General features: G+C 34.3%; 1 protein-coding gene across 1 annotated transcript in view; it reads left to right on the forward strand.

Annotated features, from left to right (window-relative positions):
• Positions 1-730: 730 nt before the first annotated feature.
• The window catches only part of LOC123531345 (mucin-16-like), a 155,823-nt gene continuing 128,669 nt past the window's right edge, over positions 731-27,884 (forward strand). The window contains 16 exon segments of the mRNA XM_053518371.1: positions 731-919; positions 8,983-9,192; positions 10,027-10,088; positions 11,171-11,269; positions 12,487-12,651; positions 13,964-14,157; positions 15,594-15,711; positions 17,210-17,362; positions 18,594-18,655; positions 19,104-19,214; positions 20,276-20,438; positions 22,256-22,499; positions 23,346-23,493; positions 24,713-25,033; positions 26,506-26,667; positions 27,502-27,751. Of these exon segments, the coding sequence (XP_053374346.1) occupies positions 855-919; positions 8,983-9,192; positions 10,027-10,088; positions 11,171-11,269; positions 12,487-12,651; positions 13,964-14,157; positions 15,594-15,711; positions 17,210-17,362; positions 18,594-18,655; positions 19,104-19,214; positions 20,276-20,438; positions 22,256-22,499; positions 23,346-23,493; positions 24,713-25,033; positions 26,506-26,667; positions 27,502-27,751 (2,527 nt within the window). The 5' untranslated portion in view covers positions 731-854.

Below are 27,884 nucleotides of genomic sequence, written 5' to 3' on the forward strand. Positions count from 1 at the left end.
CACCCACCCCACCCCGCCAATTTAAAAAAATGCCGGGACTGGACATATTTTAGTGTGCAAAAAAGAATAAACATTTTATCAAAACAATAGTCAAAATTATGAAACTTGGTAAATGAACTTGTCTCATTGTCTTTTAAGACTGCTCCAAGGTTCAAGTGATTATCTATATCGTCCAAGAGAAATTCAAGGAAAACAAAATTAGTTAGACGAGACGGGACGGGACAATTTTGGAGTGCGATGAGATCCTATCCTTGTTCATTATCGTGCATTGTGCAAACAACCAAGGGACATGGGATCTTGATTTAAAGTAAGTTTATATTTATGTCAGGAGCTGAGACACCGTAGTGGTTCGAACCAATGACATTTTCTTTATGGAGCCGGCAGACTAACCACTTAGCCATTGTATAACTTACTGTGAAATATTTGATCGAAGCCTTCTGACGCACTAGGCTGGGCCGCCGTAATCATATTTCTATACGCCGGTAACAGAAGGTATAGATTTGATGAAACCTGAGAATACGCGAGACGCAGATAAACCCCAATATACCCATTTATCATGTTTCACAAATGTTTTAGTTTAACAAGAAATAATTTACGGAGGCGAGGACTATCACGCGATGCACAGGTGACATTTGTCACACTTTTGGCCAATGAACATCAAGGATGGTGTCGATCAGCCAGAATCTATACAGCATTGCGCAACTGCTTTCTATAAAACACCGCGCTCGCCTCTTCAACGGAGGAGTTGGAGTCCTTGCAAATATCTTAATCATTTCTTTTTGTATTTAGAATTGAACATTAAATTTGTGAAATAGGAGACAGGAGAAGGACAAATTAGGAAGACAAGGACAATTATGGGCACTATATGGCCCTTTCTGCTGTTACTGTCACTGACGCCGACTACCACATATGGATTAACGTAAGTACACTTACACTTTTAACAGGTACCGCTGTGTGGAATAAATACTATTAAATAGTTTTGTAAATACGCTTTTTATTCTAAATGCCAACATTTTTGTCAAGAAATGTCTAATAATTTGGACAGTCTTGAAAACACAGTGTGAATTCACATCAACGCGTCTTTTGTTCATTTCTTTCCCTTTAAAGGTAATTCTAGTTTTATTTCGCAAGATGTATAAACTCTAGCATTTTAGATTTGTCTTAATATTCTGTTTTATGGAAAATTACTGTTTTGCTTACATCAAACAGTATTTAAATGTGAAGAAAATGGAGTTACGCAACATCATGAGACACGGGCCAGTCATTACAATGTAACTACAATGTAATATTTCTCAGTAATCAGACTTAGTCATAAAGCATGCATTTTTTCTGAGTACTTTAATAATAATTTAAACGTTTACCGCCAAAGGCAGTTATCATGATTATTTTTGTGATTACTTCAAAATAACTTTTTGTTTGTATTCCGGTCTGTACCAAGTATATAACCGGATACGTTATATAGATAAATATAGATAAGTATTAAAAATATCTATTATATATTAAAAAGTCTTTATATAAACCGTACTCTACAAGTGATACGTATTTATTATCACGATCGGTACTAAGAACCATACTTATAAACACAAGATGAATTTGCGAAGCTGGCTTTAATCCTGACCAGTTTAGGCATAAAAAGAACTGTTCTAAGAAAATTAACGTAAGTTATGAAAACTAAAAAGGGGCGCACAAGTGCATTAGTAAAAAAGATTTAAGAGAACGGATAATACTTCAGATCAGATCTGGAGCAACCTGGTTATTACCAACTTCCCAAAGAAATTTACCATCATAGCATTTCAAAAAGTGATTAAAACTAATCAGTTGTTGTAAAAAGTCTAAAATTCTATGTAAGATTATTTACACAAATACAGTTTGCGATGGTCTAAAAGTTTGCAACATGTTATGGCAACAGATCTTATTAAAATTGGGTTTGTAAATAGGTATTTCATCTGTTCATATTCGGACAAATTCTTGAAATTTTCATTGCATTTAACTACATAACTGAAAAGAGACTCCCTTAAATCATTATACATGGAACATTTCAAAATAACATGTTTCTCATCTTCCACATTATTTGGACAGAATAGGCAAATTCTATTTTCAACTTGTAAATTTTCATATCTATCCACTTTATACGTATTGGCGCAACACCGCACCGAAATTTACATAAGGCAGACATATGTTTTCTTGACAAAATAATTTTACAATATTCCTCACAATAAATTAGGATTTAAATGTACAGTATGTCCTTAATTTATTGTTGCCTTTACCACTATTACAAGTTTTTCTATTGATACCGCTAGACCAATCTTGAACATATTATTCCATAATACATTTCTCAATGTTTGCAACAGCGTTTGACTTAGACATATAACTCTGTATATTGAATATAGCATTATACTCTTGAAATGTCTGTTATGTATTTATGGTTAAGGTTAAACTGTTAATCAAATATTTACATAGTGATCAAGGTTTTCAAATCGCATCCCGGGTCTTTAAATACTATGCATTCATATTCAAAGTGTTCTACCGGAAATAATCTTTTTGAACTTACAAAAAATATTAAATTGCACAACACCTGTCCAACGTATACACACAGAAATTAATTTTCCGAACTTTTCAGACTTTTATTTGTTTTCGGCTTTCACAGCATCCAAGTCGTTATTTAATTGCCTTAGTTACTCATGAAATAATTGTGATTGCTGGATTCATTTTTTTTTTCATTTTATCAAAAAGTTATAATTAATACAGCTAAATGAATATCTAAAAGTATGGGAACAAAATGTAGTCTAAATTTTACTACCTAATACACAAATATATGTTCACTTATTGTATTTTCAGATATTTAGTCTATTACAAATACAAAAAAAATGTCAGGTACAGGTCTAGTGATTTTACAGAATTTCAGTCTACATAAATACGAAAGTTATTTACCAGCCAGAAAACAAATACTATCTTTAGTCATAGTACTGTCAGATGTTCATTACAAACGTTTTCTATCATGTCTTGAATAAAACAAAACTGTTATATCTTGAATTCATCGTATAATCATAGCATGTATGATGCCCGCTCAGGTGTCCCTCAACTTCTCTAATACAGCCAATTAAACGAAATGCAAACAGATTTATAGCTTGCAAAAATAGCTTATTCAGTTCGTGCCGAAATAAAATAAAATGAAAGCAAAACGACCAGCTCCATTTGATATCAAAGAAGTAATACTGTGTGGGCAAAAAGAACATACAGTATAATTGAGCCACACCATGAGAAAACCAACATAGTGCATTTGCGATCAGCATGGATGCAGACCAGCCTGCACATCTTCGCAGTCTGGTCAGGATCCATGCTGTTCGCTAACGGTTTCTCTAATTGCGATAGGCTTTGAAAAAGGAACTGGATCCGTGCTGGATCCTACTACCGGTATATGATCTATTAATTATTTGCTCATTTTAAATTCTGCGTTTATGTACCAATAGCTGAAACTGGTAGCACAATGTAACCCTTACAAAGCATCATATCGGGATATTTCAGATCAACCTCGGGTTAAGTTTTCTTTACATTTTTACCGTAAAATTCTTTTTGCATACACATTTATTTGTGGGGCACACATTGTTGCTGCTGTCCACGTGTTCAACTCCTCCAAAGTTTTAAGCCTGATTTGCTTCAACATGAACAAGTTTTATGTGCAAATGACCATAAAAGAAGGACCTTTTACCGCAGTTATGACCTTTTGATAGTTATTATATATAATTTATAGAACAATTTTGTGTGTCCAACTCCTCAACACTACGGAAAAGATAATTTTGCTTCAAACGTTCACAGATGAATAAATGACAAAAAGGGAAGGAACTTTTGCTGTGGTTGTTTTACCACAGTTAAGACCCTTTGATAGTTTTGCTATATAAAATATAAAGAACAATCTCGTGTCCAATTCCTCTCACACTATTAGCCTGATTTGCGTCAAACTTTCACAGATGAATACAACTTGATGTGCAAGCTACCTTAAGGTATTGGACCCCTAATAGTAATGTTTAAAAATGGCATTTGCTTGGTATATTCTTAAAACTCACCATGTTTCGCACTATGTTGCAAATTTTAAACAACTTTTTCCGTGCCGTTTTTTGTAAATTTTGTATAATTTGTGGTATTTCCTCAAGCTCGAGTAGAGACAAATTTCAATGAGGGCCACTATCTAAAACGTTTGCAGAGAATTCATCACAGTATTAATTTTGATAAAAGAAACATCAAACTGTTGTTAAACAATTATAAAACACAAAATAAAAAAAAAACAGATTTAATGAGACAGAATTCTAACTCCAACATTGAAAAATTAAGGTTGAATCCTGTGGGTCTGTTTTGAATTTTGCTCAGTTCATTCAAAAATAACCTTGGGGCTGAAGTAAAACCTACCTGCATTTCTTCCACAATATGTAATCTAAAGAATGAAGGCAAAATAGAGAACTTTTACCGCATGTAACTCAGTATTTTTAAAGATGTCTAACTCTACCTCTCCTGATTCAGAGGTAAATTTCCTTTGAACAGCAAGAAATCGCTTATAACATGAAAATTTTCCACTTTTGTACAATATATCCATAATAAGTCTTGAAAGAAGTAAAAACTTACTAGAAAAAAGGAAAATATGGAAAAAGAATTGGTTCCAGTGGGACTTGAACCTACGTCCCCCTGAAAATTGTTGTCAAAGTAGGTTTATGGTAGGAATTGAATTCTCTTCAAAAAGGAGGTACTCTATTACGGGTCCAATACCTTAAAGGAAGGAACTTTTGCTGTGGCTCTTTTACCACAGTTATGTCTCTTTGATAGTTTTGCTTTATAGAATATAGAGATCAATGTAGTGTACAACTTCTCTGACACTATTGAAAGGATATGCTTGAAAGTTTCAGAGATGAAGGTCCTTGATTTGCAGATGACCATAATTTTTGTGGCTACTTTTGTAGAATTATGGCCCTTTCTTAATTTCACAAACCTTAGTGAAGAAATAAGGTGTGTTATACTCCTCATACACTTTTTAAAGTTGCTCAGGTGCACAACCTTATCTGAATACAATTTACTTCAAATACGTTTAGTTAAGAAGATAGTTAACCCTTCATGAGAATTCACAATTTCCGTACGTTCACGTGTTTTGTACGCTGCTTTATATTTCTTAAATGTGCCGCGTCATGAGAAGACCAACATAGTGGCTTTGCGACCAGCATAGATCCAGACCAGCCTGCGCATTCATGCTGTTCGCTAACGGTTTCTCTAATTGCAATAGGCCTTGAAAGCGGACAGAATGGATCCTGAACAGACTGCGCGGATGCGCAGGCTGGTCTGGATCCATGCTGGTCGCAAACGGACTATGTTGGATTTCACATGGCGCGGCTCAAATTATTATCATTACCACTAACACAAATCTGCTGAAATCGAACAATCGCACGTCCATTGACAACTGTCTTTACTGCTCCATCTTTATTTCAATCAATTTCAATTTCATGATAGCATGACATGATAACAATAAGGTTCAATAATCAACATTTCTCTGTTTATCTACATAGCAATAAGTTCTCATTCCTCTGGCTATATTCACTGAAAAGAGGTTCTAACATAGCATGATTTGTTCGTCTGTAAAATGAAGAAGGAAAACCAAGCGTTGTATAATCTGCGATTAATAACGGTTGTCGCACGTGCAGGTGAAACAGCATCATGGAGTAAATTATAGTGTTAAATAACTGCACGACGTTCGCCTCTAATGCTCCGATGAATGAGTTTTTACATGATTTTTTAATGATTAACATAGCTGCTTCTATAATTTTATTACAGTAGTTTTTAGATGACATATTGGCACACTGTCTTGAAACTTCAACTAAATCTAACTTCTCTAAACAATTAAGATACTCAAATTGCCAATTTTTACATCTCTGACCACTTCTCAACATACCTGTATTGAAATATTTATAATTTACTCTCAGACTGTTAGTTTCTATTATCATAAATCTATGCAATTGTTGACTAACAGATCTTAACTGTTTCACATGTGGTGGTTGCCAGGCTAATTCCCCATAAACAGCAGCATTAGGTATTACTTTCCGATCAGCATTGATACACGAGTACGTTTTTTGACCCCATATTGAAGCTCCATATGCAATAACTGGCCATACTGTTGAATCATATAATTTAACAAATACATTATATGGCAGTGTAGATTTTGATTTAGCAGTCAGTAAACCTAAAGCCCTGCTCGCACTCTGAGCTACACATTTAGCTGTTTTATTGTAATCTAAATATTCAGTAAGTAAAAGACCCAAGTATGTATACTGTCCTACAATTTGTAAAGCATGACCACCACACGTGAAATTAAATGTAGTTCTATTAGTCGACTGTGGACGAGAGTGTACAATATTGCTTTTATCTTGATTAATAATCATAGAAGTCATATTACACCAGTTATCCAATACATCTAACAAAACTTTGCAAATCATCTTCGTTTTCTGCAATAAGTACTACGTCATCAGCATATAATAAAATACAGACTTGTTCATTGTCTATGTGGATTCCTACTCCAACTGCTTTTATACGTGTAACTAAATAATTTATGAAAATGTTAAAAGCATTGGAGACAAAGAACAGCCCTGACGTAATCCACAGTGGACATCAAACCAGTCGGTGTTTAGGCCATTTAGTCTAATACAAGAGGATACAGATTGATACAGTGACTGTAATGCCAAAAACATATTGCCATTTATACCAAAATCACCTAATTTTTCCAAAGAATATTTCTATCTATAAAATCATAGGCCTTCCTATAATCAATAAAAGCACAAAATGTTGACTGTTTGTCCTTTTTCCTCGTATCAATAATATTGGTTAGCGACGATAAATGATCAATTGTATTTCTATTTTTTCTAAAACCATTTTGTTCATAAGATGAAATATCATTATTCTCTGTCCATGTAGACAAACGGTGGTTTAAAATTGAACAATAAATCTTATACATAGTACATGATAACGAGATACCTCTGTATGACATTGAATCCCTTGTATCTACTGTATTGGATTTAGGAATATGACATAACAATTTTGCCCAAATCTGACGGAACAATACCTTTATTGAAACATACAGTAAACAATATATGCAAAAAGATACAGAACAACCAATTTTTTAGAATCTCCATTGGAATGTTATCGAAGCCACACGCTTATTATTTTTTGCATTATTGATTGCATTACCTACTTCAAAAATGGATATTTCTTCATTGAGAACATCACAATTGTTATTTGTATGGATATAGCTCTCATTAATTGTTCACATGATTAGGACCATCTTGCATAATATCAGTATCTACTGGTCTGGTAAAAAGCTTACTAAAATTCATTTTCCGTTTGTTCAGAACAATATCAACATCGTTTGAAATATCATTCTCTGTGGCTACTTCCATAGGAATAGCTTTTTTCTTGGACCGAGAAACGCCTATCCTGCCTATGGATTTCCAAAATTCGTCATGATTATTATCATAGTCAGCCTGTAATTCGTTCTGGAGATTTATCCAGTAAGAACGCTTACTACTCTGTACTTCCTTATCAAAAATCTTTCTAGATGCAATGAAATTTGCCATATATATTCGCTTATCGGACGCAGCCGTACATTTCAACCAAGAGTTTTTCGCTTCGCAGTACTTATTCCATAAAAAGGTTCACTCCACCAAGACTTACCCACTCTCCTCTTTTTATTAGAATTTCCACTTTTTAAATTGACTGTTTTGTAAAAGCATAAGTATTGTCAATATCAGATTTACATTTTAAACCCTGTTCCAATCTAAATATACAATTATGAATATCACTGACAACTTTGTCTGATTTCATAAAATCTAATGGTAATACGTCTCCTCCATGAATTAATATGTTTTCACAACTTCATGTGCAAACTTATTCAGCCTCTGTTCAGTACAGTTTTAAAAAACATAGATAAACATTCTTATATTTTAGAAACAAAGTATAATCTTAAATCACCTTAATCTTTCAAGAAATGTTCATACTACTTCATTAATTAAATAATATATTCAGACATTAAACACCTTGTTTTGGTCTTACATATGTCAATGTCAATTTGTAACGAGATACTAGTTATTTCTCTTTTTTTCTCATGCAAACCATGTATAATTACCATCATGGAAATACAAATGAATACACTTATTTTGCGGGGCGTTTAATATAATTATACATAAAAAAAAGATATCTAGTTACAAATAAACTGTGACACATCGGAGGTTAATGTCTAAATATGCTTTTAAATCTATGTAGTAGTAGTAGTAGTTCTATTAGGTTTTACCAAGTTGAGTTTAGATCACGGTTCGTGTTTAGAGTGCACAATAGTTATTGTGTTATTGTTCTATGTTTTTAAAATTATATTGAAATGAAAATGATTGCATAACTTTGCAGATGATGTTGCGAAAACACATTTATTCAAGGAAGGCCTAAATTTTCAACCTGTCATTTTGTAGAACCAGTAATATCAGAATGATTTGCACGAAATTCATGTCAGAGGATAAAGGAGGTCACTAGGTTGTGGTGGGTCTTTTAATTATTTCTATCATCAGTTTTCGCGAGGGGACTTGTTTCGTTGATTTCCTGGTTCTGTCAATAGCACCAGAAAGTACAAAAAATGCTGCAAAGCATTTTTCGATCTCAGCTGAGTTTGAGTTTGAAATTTTATTAACAGTTTTACTAAAACTTCAAGACTTAATTCCAGATGAAACCGATCATCAATACTGAAAAGTCATTTGAAAATAGTTATTAACTTAAAATTTAGTTTTAAACATCAGATTTAGCTATAAGTGACAAATAAAGTTTCATTATCAAACTCAGCTGAGACTGAAAATGTTTTGTGAACACGGGGCCTGTGACGAACCCGGATCAGTCTGAACAATGAAAGTCTTATGTCATCGAAATTAAATTATTCACATTATTACAGTTCGTGTTTTTACTTAATTACAGGATAGAACATCACACCTGCCCAAAGACTCGACCTGTTACAGTCAGCACAGTGAAAGCATGCAATGAATTTGTCACCTTGCTGGTACATGGCGGGTGGAGAGTGAATCAAGCTAAATCTAACTTAACTACAATGACTTCTAAGGAATTCGAGAATTATTTGGCTAATACAATTAATTCAGACACAGACAATTCTCAGTGTCTCTACGAAAGGTAAGTTTGTCATTCATTTGAAAAAGAGTTTAACATATTATAAATATGAGTATTATTTAATAATCTTTTAATGAAAATAAATAAAGATTTATATTCAGTTATTTAAGTAAACATAATTGAATATTGACAGTGTTTCCAAGTTCTACCGCTTGATTTCACTTTGCAAACAGTACGATGTATGTTACACCTCAGTGTAAAGAACTCGAAGAATGGTGAAATAAATAAGGTGAAATAATTCAGCTGATGGTCTGCTGGACATTTTTGGGAAGAAACACAAAAAAGTCACGTAGAGCGAGTCCCGTTTTTTTCGATTACTAAAACTTTTTATAGCATGTGCTGGTTAATTTGGTGTGTCAGCGTTAGCCCTGATCAATGCTTAATCATCTAATTATTGTGGTGACATATTTTCTGCCAAGACAAAACAAAAAAAATCTATCAAGGAAACTTCTGTGTATTACGTTACATTTTCGTTTATTGTTTTTACTGGTTATTCTACAAATTGGCCATGTTTATGATTTTTCTGCTCCAAAACACATTGGTCAAAATCAATGGTTACTTTATAATCAGGAAAAAAATTTCACTGTGTGATATTTATTCCTAAAAAAGTTTTGGTTGATTTCTATCAATAACGTGCCTGGGCACCTCACTGATACAAGCTATAACGGGTGTGGATACTTCTTATGTTTATGCAAGCAATAACACTTGAACGTTTTGACATAACGTACCGTTGAAACTGTTTAGTGATCTACAAAGCTCTGACAGAAAAGTCCTGACAAACTTAAGCAGCTCCACTGCTTTGAGCAATTAGTAAATTACTTACACCGTCTATTTCAGGACGGAAGAAGAAACTTATGTCGAGTGTTGCGAGGGTTATAATGGAACAGATTGCCAAACACGTATGCTTTTATATATGTAAATGAGCAACATTGATATATCAACGCCATTAGCAAGGTCTTTAATGATTTTAATGAAATAAATTTTCATGATTGTCATATATCTGACGTTTCATAATTGTTCGATATATTTGGCTTATCGTGCTTGTACGAATAAACTGTATGGAAAACGTATTTATTTTTCGTACTATCATGTCCACAGAAAACCTAAGATTTTGTTGGTTCCCGAGCCAGGTAAGCCAATGGAACCAACATACTCCGAGGCTCTGACATGAAACAAATATGAATTAATGCTGTTCTGTGATTAAACGTGTAAAACTTTTTAGAAAAAAAATGTGTGTAAATACCGCGTGAGTGCTAGAATCTCTGTTACTCCTTAGTTGAAATACTCTCCTAAAAAAACCAACAAAACAGTTTCATGGCAGGATGTCCATTATAATAGCGTTTCATGAAGGTTGTCGGATAAATTTGGAGTAAAATAATTTATTACTTTTGACACTCTTTATTTGGCATTACACAATCGTATGCTATATTTGGCATTTCATAATTGGCCGATATTTGGCATCTTATAAATGTCCATTGTATTTGACATTTCATAATTTGTCCGGAATATTTAACGTTCTTATACGCAGCATTCAACAATTTCCCGATATGTTTAAGAAATGATAAATCTATTCCAATCTTTTATCAAAAAATAAAAAAGATGGGCGTAATAATTAAATCACGAGTACGTTGCACGAGTGGTTTAGTTATTCGCGTCCGAACGACTGTCCATATTTTATCAACTGATTAAATTATTGGAACATGATTATTATTTCGATTCTAATAATGCAAATAATTCACATGTTACGGTACGACATTTTGCATTGTAATTATATTCATTGATGCTTATTTTTTTTTTTTTTTAAATATTCTTTCATGTTCGAATGTAATTTCGCATCAGTGGAAATATTGATATAAAAATCTTAACTGTTTGAAACTGTTAAATTTTCATTTAATAATTTGAATAACTTAGTGACAAGTACGAAATAGAGGGTGGATTTCCGTTTAAGTTTTTCACCATGTCTCCACATTTTTATTTGAAGCCGTGTGTAACCCACCGTGTAAAAGCGGAACATGTATATCTCCAAATAAATGTGAATGTCCTGATGGGATGAGCGGAATAGCGTGCGATGAACAAAAAGGTAAGCAAAACTGATTTGTATTTTGTTTTCACATTTATTAGCCTAGATCCGGTGTATTGCTTTTTGACAAAAGCAACATTGTTCATATTAACTGTTACATCTTCTCTTAGAATCATTCAGTTTGACAGTCGGAAAGAATGTTAAAAAAATGAGCAATTCTTGATAAATGGTGGCCAGTTTGTTTCCATAGCAATGTAATACATAATGTTGGATTTCATTTATACTAAAGCTTAGAAATGTATTTACATTCTAAAACGTTAGTTAATTCCAAAAAAATAACTTTCCTATTGTTTTCAACAACAATGAAAGCAAAAATGAGCCGTACCATGGGAAAACCAACATAGTGGGTTTGCGACCAGCATGGATCCAGACCAGCCTGCGCATCCGCGCAGTCTGGTCAGGCTCCATGCTGTTCGCTTTTAAAGCCTATTGGAATTGGAGAAACTGTTAGCGAACAGCATGGATCCTGACCAGACTGCGCGGATGCGCAGGCTGGTCTGGATCCATGCTGGTCGCAAAGCCACTATGTTGGTTTTCCCATGGCATGGCTCAAATGAAGTTTGACATCTGAAACTGAATTATAGTGTTTCGTCAGCTATAAAGGTGTGGTGGCTGAGTTCTATAATATCGTTCTGGTTAGCTGGAATAAGTTTTTCAACTGACTATAAACTCGATTAAATATTAATTTAACAAAAAGGCTTTTTTTTCCCAAATGCCTTTCAACTGTTCAATAATTTTACAGCATCATAAGACTTCGTTAACACATATTGGCTGATCTATAATTCAATCAACAACATCTTCGCAATTAAAATCATTAGTAGAAGAAAAATCTTCCGACATCATGTTTATATTCTAAAAATATCATTTCCTAACTCGAAAAGATGCAGTAGATATTTAATGATTAACATTACTTTTACAATATTTCCAAACATCTTTTGGCTTAAAAAGCCCCGAATTTCATTTTCCTTTACTTGTAAAAATCATAACATCTTCTGTGTTTCTTCACAATAGTTTTGTATTTTTATAGATCATTTTTTTCCCAATAACTCTATCATCCGGCCATTGTGAAGTGATGGCACTTTCAAGCTTTTAAAAAGCTAGAAAAACCTATCAAAAAGCTTTAGCAGTTGATTGCGACGTCAAAGTTAGCCAAAATCTTAATTTTCGTAGTTTTTATATTATCTTTTTCGATTATAGTTAGAAAATCTTAATTACAGAAACAGAGGAAGACCAACACCTGCAGTATTGTTATATAAATAAAGGTTGCCAAGGAGTCAAGGTTTCGTCATCCTTTGGTCAGCTCGTTCCCAAGGATCAGTGTTGTAATGCTGGAGGTGCGGCATGGGGTAGATATGGATCAATGTGCCAAGCGTGCCCTCCAGGTAATTAGAAATCGCTCTTTTTGTTATAATTTTGTCCTTGAAAGCTACTAAGCACTTATACCTTCAGTTAAAATTATGAAAGTGAAGTTTTGCCAACTGTTAATTGCAATACTAGTAAACTATAATGGCTTGTTGCCGTTATACGGGCAACATAAACGTCGCCGAGAATGTAATACTATCAAATTAGTCAGCACTACTGACTCTCTAAAGGATAATTTTGACAAAAGGTAGATTTTGATGTAAAACAGTTCAAAGCAATGATACATATTTAATAAATAATTAAGGTATCCAACGGATAATTGACGGATAGTGAAAAACTAAGTACATGGAAGTAAATCTACCACTATAACTAAATTATTTAATTTACATTCTTCATGAGAAAGTGTCACTTAAATTGCGATTTTCTTATCGAAGCCCATTGTAAAAATTGACCAGAGGACGAAACATTTCAAATCGGTTTAACAAAAACTCTAACGTACGACCCGAAACAAAACCACCTACAGGCTTCTATGCTAATACTTGTAAACATTTACCTTAGGACTCTTGAAAGTTTAGAACAAAAAGATTAGCTGTGTACTGAGGCAACACAAGAACGAAACCATCTTGTACAACTTAAGGTTAAACATTTACCTTTGTAAAGAGACACTAGAGATCCCAGCCGATCTTGTTGGGCCTTTACTAATACGTTTACCTTTGTAAAGAGACACTAGAAACCCCAGCCGATCTTGTTAGGCTTTTACTAATACGTTTACCTTTGTAAAGAGACACTAGAGATCCCAGCCGATCTTGTTAGGCTTTTACTAATACGTTTACCTTTGTAAAGAGACACTAGAGACCCCAGCCAATCTTGTTAGGCTTTTACTAATACGTTTACCTTTGTAAAGAGACACTAGAAACCCCAGCCGATCTTGTTAGGCTTTTACTAATACGTTTACCTTTGTAAAGAGACACTAGAGATCCCAGCCAATGTTGTTAGGCTTTTACTAATACGTTTACCTTTGTAGAGAGACACTAGAGATCCCAGCCAATGTTGTTAGGCTTTTACTAATACGTTTACCTTTATAAAGAGACACTAATCTTGTTAGGCTTTTACTAATACGTTTACCTTTATAAAGAGACACTAATCTTGTTAGGCTTTTACTAATACATTTACCTTTGTAAAGAGACACTAGAGATCCCAGCCAATCTTGTTAGGCTTTTACTAATACATTTACTGTGGTAAAGAGACACAACAGATCCAAAACTATACTTAAGACTAAACATTAAGATTTGTAATTTTAAGGGTTATACTAAAGTATTTACCTTTGTACAGAGAACCCGCAGATACCAGACCATCTTCATTGTTTTAACTTTGGAAAGAATTTATACCAAACCTTCGATGGTACATTGTACGTGTTTGATGGTTCCTGCACCTATACTATGGCCTCGGACAGTTTGAACAATTGGCGTGTTAACCTGGATGTCGGTGCTTGTGGAGCAGATGATCCGTACAGCAACTGTACCAAGGTCAGTCGTAGAACATGCTTTTGACCTAAAAAGATAATAACATGACGGTACTGAAGGTGTTTCGAGTCATAACTTCTATTTAGCAACAACTTTATCCTATGGAACGCCATTGCTGTATTTTGATGTTGATACATCAATGTGCTGTACTTATACCCATATATGAAGTACCTCTACAAACAGTGATTATACACTTTATTAAAAGTGTAACTTTGTCTATAGAGTGTGCTGTGATTCTAGCTGTGTAAACGATCATTTCTGCTGTATATATGGTGCTTTCAACGGTATATTCGGTGCTTTCATCTGTATTTGCGGCCCTTTTTTCTTTATATGCACTATCAACTGTGGTGCTTTCGGTCATATATGGTGCTTTCAACTGCAAAGTCTGAGCTTTTAACTTTTTGTCGGGCTATGTTTGGTGTTTTCAACTTTATATGCGGTGGTTTTAACGTGATATGTAGTGCTTTAACTTAAAGTTTATATGCGATGCTTTTACATGTACATATGGCGATTGTAACTTAATGCGTAGTACACGCAGCTGTATGTGCGGTTCCTGAAACTGTCTATGAGATTCTTGCACCTGTAAGTGACATATTTTGTTTGTATGGCATGAACACTTGACAGGAAGTGTAATGTATAACAACCATAACTCTTCATGGCTTATATTTTATGTCCCCTGTCTCAGAGTTAAATACTGATGTGACATATCGGAACAATAAATTACAAAGCAAGTAGTAGGCACTGTTTGAATATGAAGCTCAGTTCCCAGATTGACCTGAGTAGCCACTGTAGGTTTTTATTTCTGTCGTACATTATCAATTTTACATTTATTATCATGATTTCAGAAGTATAGTTTCATTTCGTTAAACGAACATGTTATATCCAATTTTACATTTATTATCATGTTTCAGAAGTATAGTTTCATTTTGTTAAACGAACATGTTATATCCAATTTTACATTTATCATCATGATTTCAGAAGTATAGTTTCATTTTGTTAAACGAATATGTTATATCCAATTTCACATTTATTATCATGATTTCAGAAGTATAGTTTCATTTTGTTAAACGAACATGTTATATCCACCACACAAATATTTGAATACGGTTCATAATGTTGTTATACTTTGGAGAAATTTCTTCACTTTGGTAGCTACAAGCTTGAGAACGATGTCACACAAATTCCTGTGTGCATTACAGAATTTAGTATGTTTGTGTAAAGTATTATGTTATAAAAATTGTCCTAACATTTAGCCATATGTTACGTAATATTAACAGTTAACAAGTCCAGTCCAAAGAAGGCAGCAGTATAGGGACTGATTTAGAAGGCATGCGCTTTTTCAAAAGCAGTTTCTTGTTTTTCATGTCAAAATGATTCTTTTGACCAGTATTCAATTTATGATTTCAGTTGTATAATTAAAATCGGAATTTTTATTTCAGAGAATTGATATTGAATCAACAGGGACCAAAGTGGAAGTTAACAACGGACAATTGTTTTATGATGGTACTTCCATAAGTGTCTCTGAAAAGAGCTCAACTACGCTTGGTCTCAACAAAGGCAAGTAAAACTCCGGTTTTTGATTGGTCACGGCAAAGGCGAGTAAAACTCCGGTTTTTGATTGGTCCTGGCAAAGGCAGGTAAAACTACGGTTTCTGACTGGTCCCGGCAAAGGCAGGTAAAACTACGGTTTTGCCAGAAGAACGTATAATTTTGAAATTTAGTCTACGCTTAGAACAGTATGCTGGTGATAAGTTTTCACAATTTCAACAAAATTAAATTATGCTTTCGCTCATTTTACAACTTTAACCCATCTTTGAAAAGTCACAAAACTGCTGTTATAATGACCCTTTTGTGATATACCTACACCTTTTCAAGGCTTTTAGTGTGTTTGTAGAGGTGTGGGGATCACATTTAGTGAAAACTCTTGTTAATGCTATTTATTTAAACCTGGCATGAGTATTTATTCTAGCATTGTTATGTGCAATGCATATAATTTGTCAGTCCATCTTGAAGATCAATGTAAAGGATGGAAATGTTGCAGTTTTTTGTCTGTCATATATGTGTTATCTACACGCCGATTTATTAAAACTTGGTTTAATTATTTATCGTAGCATTGCGGTTTCGATGCATGGCTTGCAATGGGCCATATATGATGCACTTTCTTGCAGGAGTATGTTTTTGTTACTCATGTTCGGATAAAAGTTTCATTTTTGGTGAAATTTTAATCCCAATATCATGGGGTTGTAGAGCCTAGTCAATGTCATTGGAAGTTTAATGGATTTTTGATAATGAAGTTGCTTGTAGGAGCAATTTTTATTTTTCAATTTAATTAGGTATATGCTGAAATATGTGTAACAACACTGTAGTATGTGACTGTCCTATCTTTAAGTTCAGGGGACTCGCAAGGGCATAAGAAATACGACCTGTTAAAAAAATTCATATTATACGTTGCCGGACTACTTTCATTTAATATGCATAAGCTGACACAGTTCTATAAAAAGCGCACACAAAAACTATTCTCAGTTCTATTTTAACATTGATAAACATTGAAAATATCGTTCGATAACAAAACAATAGACAAAAAGGTATAGAATGTCTGTTTTGGGCCATACCTTTATTACCACATTTCTGATCTTATATATGGTTTGCAATCATAAGTATTACACTGCACTTGGAAATGTTCATTGAATGTCTTAATAAATGTTCAGGGTCAAGGACAGGATAGCTCAAGATGATCTTAATTCTACTTTCTGTCTGGGTCATAGCTATGTTACTGCCATTTCTATTTGATCTGGATCTGACAGAAGCCTTTATTGCAAACTTGAACTGTATTAACAGTGTCAATACTCTAATATTCAAGGTCAAAGGTTGAATTGGACGCTGTTGTGTTAACCAGACTACAATTTTTGGCATTCCTCTATTTATATGTCACCGCCATCAACTGCAATATCGACGTACACAACATTTAAAACATAAAAAACATTTAAGACATTTATGATTTGGAGGGGTCTTTTAAGTACTATCATTTAGTCTGAAATATTTGTTTATTTTGTAGCAATGACCGCATACAGGGAAGAAGATATTTGGATTATTTCTTTCCAAAACGTAAAAGTGAAAACAAATGGCAGAAGTGTATATATTCACATGACAAGAGGTATAACACGTAACATGGTAGGACTATGTGGAAACGCAGACGACGACCAGTCAGGTAAGAAACGTTAAAAAGACAATATAATACGTATATCTAAATTTCTTGTGAGAGGTTGAAAGAAGTCATATACTGTACCAGATGGGTATTAGTAATATGTTACATCACCTTATGCACCCCTTATCTCATACTGAAATATAAAAATGTCGTTTCTTCACATTTTCATTTAAATTGGACAATGTCTTGTAGCTTGTGACATGATCGATAAGAAGTTTTAATTCTAGTCACATGACAGCTTAAACTTCAGAATTCGTGTGATTTCAAAACAGATTGCCGTATGTCCATGTTTGGTAAAAGTTCCATTGAGTTTCTATTGAAACGATACTTCAATTTTGAGAAAAAAAGTCCTCACCAAACAATTTATGCAAGACTTTGATAAAATGCATCCACAGTTTTTATATGACACCAGTAAGTCTAACTAACCAATCAGAGAGCTGCTTTTTCAAGTACCTGACATTTCATACTTGAATTAAACAAGGTCAGCATTAAATCTCCCGCATTGAGTGTACGCACGCATTGAATGTACACTATTAAACCTATGTTAAACCTAAACTCAATACGTGCGTACATCCTAAAGAGGCGGTTTAATGTTGGCGGTTAAACAAAACACTTTAACAATTAAAATGTAGTGGTTTCAGTAATAAATATATCAGTAATTCAGAAATCAAAACCAATCAATTTCATCCATACCTTTCATAGACGATGTTACAGGCTACATTTTCTAAAACGTACAATAAAAAATTTAGTCAATTTAAAACTTAAGTTTTGATTTAAAGTTTGATATTTTAGAATAAGGAAGTCAATGATTAAGTCCGAGTAGGAGGTAAAGTAAACCCAAGAAAACTTGTACAATTAAGCAATGTTATAACAGACTTTCAATGACCTTACGTCAATAACAATATACATATGAGCCGTGCCATGAGAAAACCAACATAGTGGCTTTGCGACCAGCATGGATCCAGATCAGCCTGCGCATCCGCGCAGTCTGGTCAGGCTCCATGCTGTTCGCTTTTAAAGCCTATTGGAATTGGAGAAACTGTTAGCGAACAGCATGGATCCTGACCAGACTGCGCGGATGCGCAGGCTGGTATGGATCCATGCTGGTCGCAAAGCCACTATGTTGGTTTTCTCATGGCGCGGCTCATATGGCTTCCAAATGTTGAAATATGTTTAAAGTCTGGTAAACTGTCAGCATTAAACCATTAACCAGTATCGCGTTTTATCTTTTCAGATGATATAACCGGTGAGGCTTACGAGTTTGGAAACAGTCATACAGTCATTACTCCAGATTACGTAAGTTTCTTACGAGACTTTTGAAAAGTGTTGCAAAGTGAGGCGTTAACAGACTATTAAAAGTATCAAGCGTATCAGCATATGTTATTTTGATTTAGAAAAAGTTCCACAGTTTGGGAGCAGTGTAGACAAGGCCCCGGTTGCCGTACACTACAGTTCAAGTCTTTGACATAACTGATGACACAGTGTATTTTGATCTGGTTACTAAGTTATTTTTACACCTAAATTAAGTCCCTAATATAGAGTGCGTAGAGAGATGAGATATTAGCTGCCGACGTTATTATAAGTATTTAGAAGGGAAACACAGTGCTTTGATATATATATCAAGACCACATTAGACAGATAAATTTCAGGTGTTATGTCGGTAATATATATTCATATCAGTGTTGTTTTTGTTAGATGTAGCATGATTTCGGAATGTAGATATTACGCCTATTGTGTGTTACAGTGTCCTGAGGCAGGTTATCCTCTTGGGTCGCAATGCTCTGGCGATGCTACGCAGATGGAAGCAGAAATAGCATGTAATCCGATACTTGCTGTTTACAGAGGAGTCCAAGCGGTGAGTTTCTAGCAACAAGGGTAGAAAAAAAGTTATATACTATAGTATGCGTGAAATCGCATACTTTTGTACCTGATAGTGACGTGCTTACTAATCATGGCGTTGAGGAATCATGAAAATGTAGTTTATGACGAGTCTGTCGACCAATCCAATTTTTGACGTCATCACAACACAAAAAAAAGATAAATAATTAAATAAAACTTCGTGTAGTAAATCATTGTGGCTATAAATGTGCAATTGCAGTTTAATGTCAAATAAAATATATGTTATTTTATGTTATGTTATGTTATGTTATCTAATATTTGGCTTTACAAATTGTATCTATGAATACCAATAATATTTATTTCATGGAACATAAATGTGAAAAATAATATAGTCACAGGCTTTGTGCTTCTAATGAGTTGCAATACTTGATCATCTAAATTAAATGAATTTAGATTTTTGGAGGTTGTATGCATCTGACATTTATCGCATTTAAACATGCGTAATGAACGATTATGCAGTCTTTGCACACTGCTTGATCGTCATTGGAAATTCAACTGAATTCCTGCTCTTTTTTTACTGGCCAACGTATCACCACTTATTGAAATACTGAAAACAGCGCTAAACCAAACAAACAGGAAATCTGGACACTATCAAAACTGTACTGTAAATTGCAAACGTGATATTCGCGAACGCTCTATTTTCGCTAATGATATGACTCAGCATTTTGTCTTCCACGTCGCGAAATAAAAGGAACACGTAAATTACATCATTCACAGTAATCAGTACACCATTTGAGGTACCTAAATATGGGACAAAAGCCCTATTGAAATTATTATTTTGACATGCATTTACCGATATTACATAGATTAGTTCAGTTTTACCTGTCAGTTTAATCAAATGACTGTATTTGTGATAATTTTCTGTAGCTTTTCAACTCAGTCCGGGTGGTAACAAGTCTAGCTAAACTTCAACTTTGACAGGCCATTATAGCTATTGTTTTAAACTACAGTCTTATTTGACAAAATAGTAGAAAATTAAATCGCTACTAAAACAAATGAAAACACGCTCATTTTCAGGTTCACCCAAAGTATTGGTTCGACTACTGTGTTAGCGCCTACTGCGGTGCAAAAGATAGAGAAGAAAAAGAAGCGGTAAAATGTGACGTTATAGAGGCATATGTGGACGAGGTTGAGACCAAGGACTCGACTACGGTATCCTGGAGAACGGCTTATACATGTCGTAAGTAATTCTGTCCCAGTTAAAGGTGTGATATGCTCACCTTAAAAATATTTTATCACTAGATATTGATTTAAAACTGGAAAATCCTTATTAAATATATTTAACTTGGCTCAACATATAAACTTTGTTTGTAGAGTTGCAGTCATAATGCAATGTCAGTCATCTAATAATAAACTTCCATTTTTTAGTAGTAGTAGTAGTAGTAGTAGTTATGATAATGATAATAATAATTATAATGAAAAGACGTTTTTAATAAGGGTACACATCTTCAATAAGGCCCTCAACAATACTTCCAACTACACAACACCTGTAACAAAAAGTATGATACAAAAAAATAACAACAACATAACAATTAATAAGCACATCAATTATATCAATGGGGAAAGCGATTCCAAACAGCTGAACCAGAGTACATTAAAAGGTTTTCTAAAAGTTTCACTGTTTGGTTTGGTCATATAAAGTTGGAGATGAGACGCTAACCTTATTATTCTAGAATGAATATCAGAAGCAAATAAACATCTTTGAGATACTCAGGAGCTACGCCATGTATGATTTTATACATGAGAACTGTTTCTTTTTAGTTCAACGCGTTCGGGCAGTTATAGCAGGCGAATTGATTTATCATCTAAGACAACACCACATCCCCATCCCACAAATTACATAACTGTAGTCAAATTGAGGTAAAACATGTGCGTTATAAAACACGTTTAACGCATTTCAATAGAGAAAGTGTGTTATTCTTGCTTGACAATAGGTGAAAAAAGGAACTGTATTTTCAGAACAAGATCAATATGAATATTCAAAGCTATTGAGTTGTCAATGTTAACACCAAGTAAAATTTCATGGGAATTTGAGAGTAATTCTCAAACCTTATAACATACAGCAGGCAAGGATTCTACAAGACGATTTATGTTGCGCCCTGTAGATTCATACGTTACCTTACTTTGGCAACATTGATTGACACTTGATTTAGTTAACACCAATTATCAACATTGGCAAGATCATTGTTCAATGACATGGCGACATTATCCATTGACATATAGGAAGAGACGTATCATCTGCAAATACATCTGCAGTACTATATTTTATACATAGGCGTAAATAATACACGTTAATCAAAAACGAAATAGGACCTAAGTCAGAACCCTCTGGAACACCTGCGACAACTGTTTCAGATTCAGATGTAACTTGGTTTAGACCAGATAAAATGTAAAGCAAAGTAGGGACGAATTACTTCACTTTAACTTATGCAATAGTGCAGAATGATTACCCAGGTGTAATGCTTTAGATAGGTCCAAATCGACACTACCAACAATTTCATTGTTATTTACTGCTGTTTTCAGATTATCAACTTATCCGACATGAATGGTTTACACGAAAACTTGACAGTTTTTAATGACACAGATGATTTCTCTCGAGATAATGTCCTAAATAAAATGTGACATGGCGTTCTAAAACGAAAGATAACACGAAAAGAATAAAAATAAGTCTTAAGTTCCTCTGTTGTTTTGGGGCTATGTGTACGCGTATTTTGTGACTGCTTCATCGGGTATAGGTCGTTCAATGACTATACCATCTGGAGGAAATCCAGAGATACCCCTTCGGTCTTTTTTTCAGGCACAGGCATGCATCTGGGTAGAACTAACTTCTTGTTGCGGATTTGTTGCATCTAAAAGTAATATTCAGTAACCTTGGTATTCGAATTTCGGTTATTACTTTCTTTTTTAAAGAAAATACTAAACATTTTAAGTCCCAAAGTGTGGAATTACAAATAGAAACTTAACTAATATATGTTTTACAATATCTCGTTCGCTTAGCTAAGACATGTCCAGTGGGCAAGGTTTACAGTTCACCCAAGCCTCTTTGTGAGCGGATGTGTTCGAACCTGTTCCAAGTTCTGTCCTCGGAGGAATGCGCGGAAACCACGTCTGGATGTGAGTGTGCTTTTGGTAAAGTCCTGGACTATAACAACGAATGTGTTACACCGGCGGAGTGTCCTTGTAAACATCTCAATAAATTGATTCAGCCAGGTCAAAGTGTCATGATTGACTGCAATGAGTGGTGAGTGCACTGTACAATAAATTAATTGATAAATTATAGCTTAAACGGTACTGTGAACGGAACCTATCTACATGTATATGAAAGGTTCGAAAAGTTGAAGGCCTGTGTTACGAAGGTCCGGCAGCCTAAGGATTCCGTCATGACAAAGTCCTTTCAGAGTAGTTGACTGTTGGATTCCGCAATAGTGGATGTTCAGACTTTCGAGGTTCTACGCTAAATTAGCGTTAACTGATGTTCATTTCGTGTTGTAGCATTTTCAGAAACCTTCGCGATGGGTTAGTACTCTCATCCTACCGGGCTTGGGCATAAACCAAACCCTCGGGATTCTGCAGATGTTATAAAATGCGTTATCCCTACAATCAATAAAAAAAGTTAAATTGAAATTAAATATTATTGTGTTCAAAATGTCTAAGGTATGCAACAGGCAATACATGTAGGCTATTGTAATCGTTTTAACAATAAATTAAAAACTTACCAAGATATTTCGATGATTAATTTAAAGTTCCTATTACTATCCTTGGAGTTATACACTTTAAGTGATCCAAAAATTGTTAGATTTTTTATAATCATGAAAAATAAACAAGAAGAATTAGCCAAAATTTGCGAAATCCTAGATTCGCACATTAAATTCGGAGGCTGGTAATGTGTGAATTGTATTGTCATAATGAAGGAAGGTCCGTGATCTTTTCATTATCTAAAAGAAAACTTACTCTGTCCAGTAAAAACATTTTATTCATCTTTTCATTATATGAAAGACGAGATAATAGTTCTGAAGCTGTTGTCACATTTATGAATTGATTAGTTTTTGTAAACCGTTTTCAGTGAATTCTTTGCTTCTTTTTCTAGTACATGTAAAGGAGGACGTATGGTATGTGAAGAAAATCATTGTTCATCGACATGTTCTGTGGTCGGGTATGGTCATTTCTCCACGTTTGATGGTGTACAGTACGATTATGACGTTGGAAACGATCTTTGCGAGTACACTTTAATAGAAGTAAATATCTTTATTTATATGCTACAGCACTTTAATAGAAATGAACATTCTTCAACTCCTCTTAAATGGAAGTATATTTTCTTGGTTGTCTCTTGCCAAACACACTTAAATGAAGGTTAGTAGTCAGCACCTCTTTGATTGTAACTTAAGCGTTATTAGAATAACTATAGGTATTCTTTGTTCTTTTATTGAATCTATACTTTATTGGAAATAAATATCATGCGAAAGAAGTAAATATTATTGAATTTTAATACTTCATTAGAAATAAATATTATTTGTTCCTTTCTTTCAAAAACAACACTTTGTAAGAAGTAACTATTACTAATTCTTTCATTTTTGTTAGAAATCAATATCATTTGCTCTGTTATTGCAAAAACTACATTTGTTAGAAGTAAATATAATTTGTTCTTCTGTTGGGACTATTCCTTCTGAGAAGATAATATTCTGTGTTATTCTGTTAGTTACTGAAACCTGGCCCCTTAGTTAACAGTACTTGATATCGTATGGTACTCGATTTAACCACTGAATGTTTTATACTGAAAAGGCCCTAGGGTATGTTCTTTTACTGTTGATGTCCATCAATGGAAGATAATGCTATGGCTATATTTTATTTAGAAAATACAGTCTGTGATCTTTAATAAAACAATAACAAACTTACAGTTAGTAGACCTTTAATGTCTTAGTTAGGGGCCGGCCTCCGTCCACAAAGGCTAAAGCCTCGGTCTTTGAATCACTTGAAAGTTGCCACTGTGGGTTCCAAACTCCACATGGTACTTTATTTGAGCAAGCCATCAAGCAGACTTGCGGGAAATCGATGGTTCTACCTAGAAAATATGCTAGCCTGTGACTAAAATTATGCCATCTAGGGCCTTCCTACACTATGAAAAAGCTGGAAAGTTGTCTCAAAATTGTATCAAGGTGACAAAACAATAAAACAAAAATGATATGTTGTCTTTTACGTTTAGTATTTCTCTAACATATTGAACAGAATATCTTCAGATATGTATACTATTTTAATAAAACAAATTAATGAAGAATTGGTTCCTTGTCGTAAACATAAGCTAGCCTAGACATTCTGCCTGATGATTTTTATAACTATATTTTTTCGGCACATACTGACGTCAGACGCTTAATCTACGTCTTTACAGGTAAAAGCGTGGAAATACGAATTCTCAGCGCATAAGAGCATGTTATATTTTACATCAATATATATCTTCAGACAACTGAAGAGGCAGCTGAAGACGGTGATGACTTACAAGTAAAAATGGAAACTGGTCTATGTCCAAACCTGAAGAATGCTAAATGTATTCGCGGCTTGAAAATTCGATACGACAACACGTTAGTCGAGATGAATGACGAAGGAATTGTATTTGTAAATGGAAGTAAAGTTGAATTACCATATTTGCCACTTGATTCGGAAAATATGCAAATAAAACAAGTGACGTCGAAAAACAAATACTTACGTTTGCTCGGGTTCACCTTAACTTATGACGACGCCCAAACTCTGCACTTGACATTGAGCCCATATTATGAGGATAAGGTAACTAGAATTGTACTGTTTTCTAATAACAATAACTGGTAGAGATGTTATTTATCAAGTTAGTGGTACACGCACGTTTCAAAGGTGTTACAACACAATATTACTCTCATTGACTAAAATGCATTTCTCACTTTATTTGAACAATTTTCCTCACGAAGCAAATACAGTGATTGCTTCAATTGTCGGAATGAGATAGAATAGCTGAATCTAAAAATAGTTTTGATTTATGATAGGCGATGTTGTCAGTGGGGACAGTACTTCAAAGTTAATCATTTTAAACTGCTTTCCCCTTTGACGTAATGAATAGTATGAGATCAAAGACCTTATAATCTATAAACATAGTAGGTAGATTATTATTGTGAAGATGATGTTTTAGAGATAAATGTTTTTTCAAATGAAATTCCCAGTATTAAACACAATTTGTCAGAAATCCTGAAAAATAGAATATGGAAAATGAACTGAAGTTTTTACCTTCACGCTTTCACATGAGCTGTAGCGAATTGCATGAATTTATTTTTTGACGAAATTAAAGGAAATGAAATAATACAGGCAAAATATATTTGTAGCTCACCTGAGTTCAAAGTGCTCAGGATGAGTTTTTTCAGTAGCATCGTGGCATGGTCCTCTATCAAGTTTGGTCAAATGTTTTAGTCTAGCCCCTTTAAGGGACCGCCAGAGTTAAAATAAAAAAACCATTAAATGCTTGTTGGATATCATCAAACTTGGACTGTAGCATTACTATTGAGTACTTTCTAAAGTTTGTTCAAATGGGGGCGCTTGGACCTTTTAGGGGACGCTAGAGCTAGAAATAGAAATAACTTTAAACAACGTCTTATCTCCCAGATTGTTCAGATAGGGGAGTTTGGTCCCTTTTAGTGCTACTAGAGCTAAAAACAGAAGAAAAAAACATTTAAACGACGTGTTCTCATTTATCGCTTGATAGATCTTCCTCAAACTTTGTCTGTAGCACCGGTATAGGGTAATTTTGAAACTTTATTCAAATGGGGACGCACAAAACATTTAATCATGAACGGATTTATTGATCCTCAGTAAATTTGGTCTGTAGAGGATCCTCTTCCAATCTGGTTCAAATGGGTGCATGTTCCTTTTTAGGAGGCCACTTGATAGAAATGCCTTTATATGACTAATTCTCAAGAACCCTTGGATACAGATAACTATTATGAAGAGACCTCAGCTAACTCCAGTTGTTTGTGTTTATTTTCCCCTAAGAGGCATAAAGTGTTTGAGCTGTTTGTCATCTGTCACAATAATTCATGTAACCAAACATCTGCTGCCTGTTGAACTTTCGGCACCCGGCGCATGTTATGCTCTCCTTCCAAAAGTGCGCATTGTCTAGCAGTTACACCTTTGGCCCTATGTTCACAAAACAATTTTACGTAAGGGTTATCCTGTTATCCAGCATAATTAAGCCGATTTTGTACACAAGTAATTAATACTAATTTTATGTTAAGGTGATTGGGATGTGTGGTAGATTCAACAAGAAGAGCTCAGATGATTTGGAAATGGAAGGGATACCACAGCCTAATCCACAAAATGTTGTGTTTGGGTATGGAAAACCAAGTTGTAGAGAGCTTGTCACACCGATAAATCCATGTGATTCTCAGCCTTCCTTGGTAATTTAAGCTACGAAATAATTGTAATTCATAATACAAATGAAATTTAATGTTTTAGGATTGTTAGTTCATGTCTCAGTTGTAAAAGTTTTGAAGTAGGCTAAGAACGATTAATTGAGGGTCTTCAGAAGTTGCATAATGCACAGTACTCAAGAATACAAAATCAATGTGATTCAAAGCAACATAATTCAAATATGCAGAGCTGTAGCGTATGGAACTGCAAGATTCAGTCCTTTCAGTCCTTAGAACAAATGCTACAAGAAGTCATTTGTCTGATTCAAATCTTTACTATGATATGTTGAATGTGGCATGCAATAAATGGCAGATAGGTATATCCAGCTCTCGGGTAACTGCTTATGCGGTAATTTGGCAGAGCCTAAATAATTATGTTCGAGTCGGATATTTCCATCTGCACATACCAGTGTACATTGTTATTTATCATCAATGAATAGCAATATATCATTGTCTGGTCAAAGTTCGTGGATACAAGAAAGAACCATTTCATATTTGAATATGACAATGATACTTTAAAACATGAATATCTTAATTTGTGTGATTTACCTGTTTATCGCTTCATCAGAGATCTTTGTCAGCCTATTTATTGAGGAAAACAAAATTTTTAACAATTCTGTGAGGAAGTGAATGTCACTCAGTATTCAACAGTGAAGTTTGCATTAAAATGTCACTTTTGAGTTTTATGATCAGGTGTCAAGTACACCCAAGAACGGATTAGTAAAGGGGTAGTTATTTCAGTCAAGTCAATTCAAGCAAAGTAAAAAGTCTGTCGTATTATGCCTACATTGTATGTTCAATTCAACTTGATTTTTGTTACAGAAACGTTATGCCGAGGAAGTTTGTAATCATATAAAGGACAAAGCATTTCTAGGGCCAGTCTGGCAATACTTTGCCGGGTCTTTGCAAGACACTTGGTACTTCTATGATAAATGTGTATGGGATACTTGTGTAACTGGCTTCACAACGGTTAATGAGGCAATGTGCACGTGGACAAGTGCTCTGTCTAGGGCGGCCATAAGTTTTGGCTATGAGATAGACTGGTCATACAACAATTACACGAAAACATGTGGTGAGTTTATAAACTTGTTTATTACTTGTTGATTTTAACATTGAGTATTTAGTTTTTTTAACTGCAGTATTTTCAACAGACCATTTCAATTGAACTAAACCTATAAATGGGCAAGCCAACAATGACAAGTTTA

Source organism: Mercenaria mercenaria, chromosome 11 (genome assembly GCF_021730395.1).
Source record: "Mercenaria mercenaria strain notata chromosome 11, MADL_Memer_1, whole genome shotgun sequence".
Lineage (NCBI taxonomy): Eukaryota > Metazoa > Mollusca > Bivalvia > Venerida > Veneridae > Mercenaria > Mercenaria mercenaria.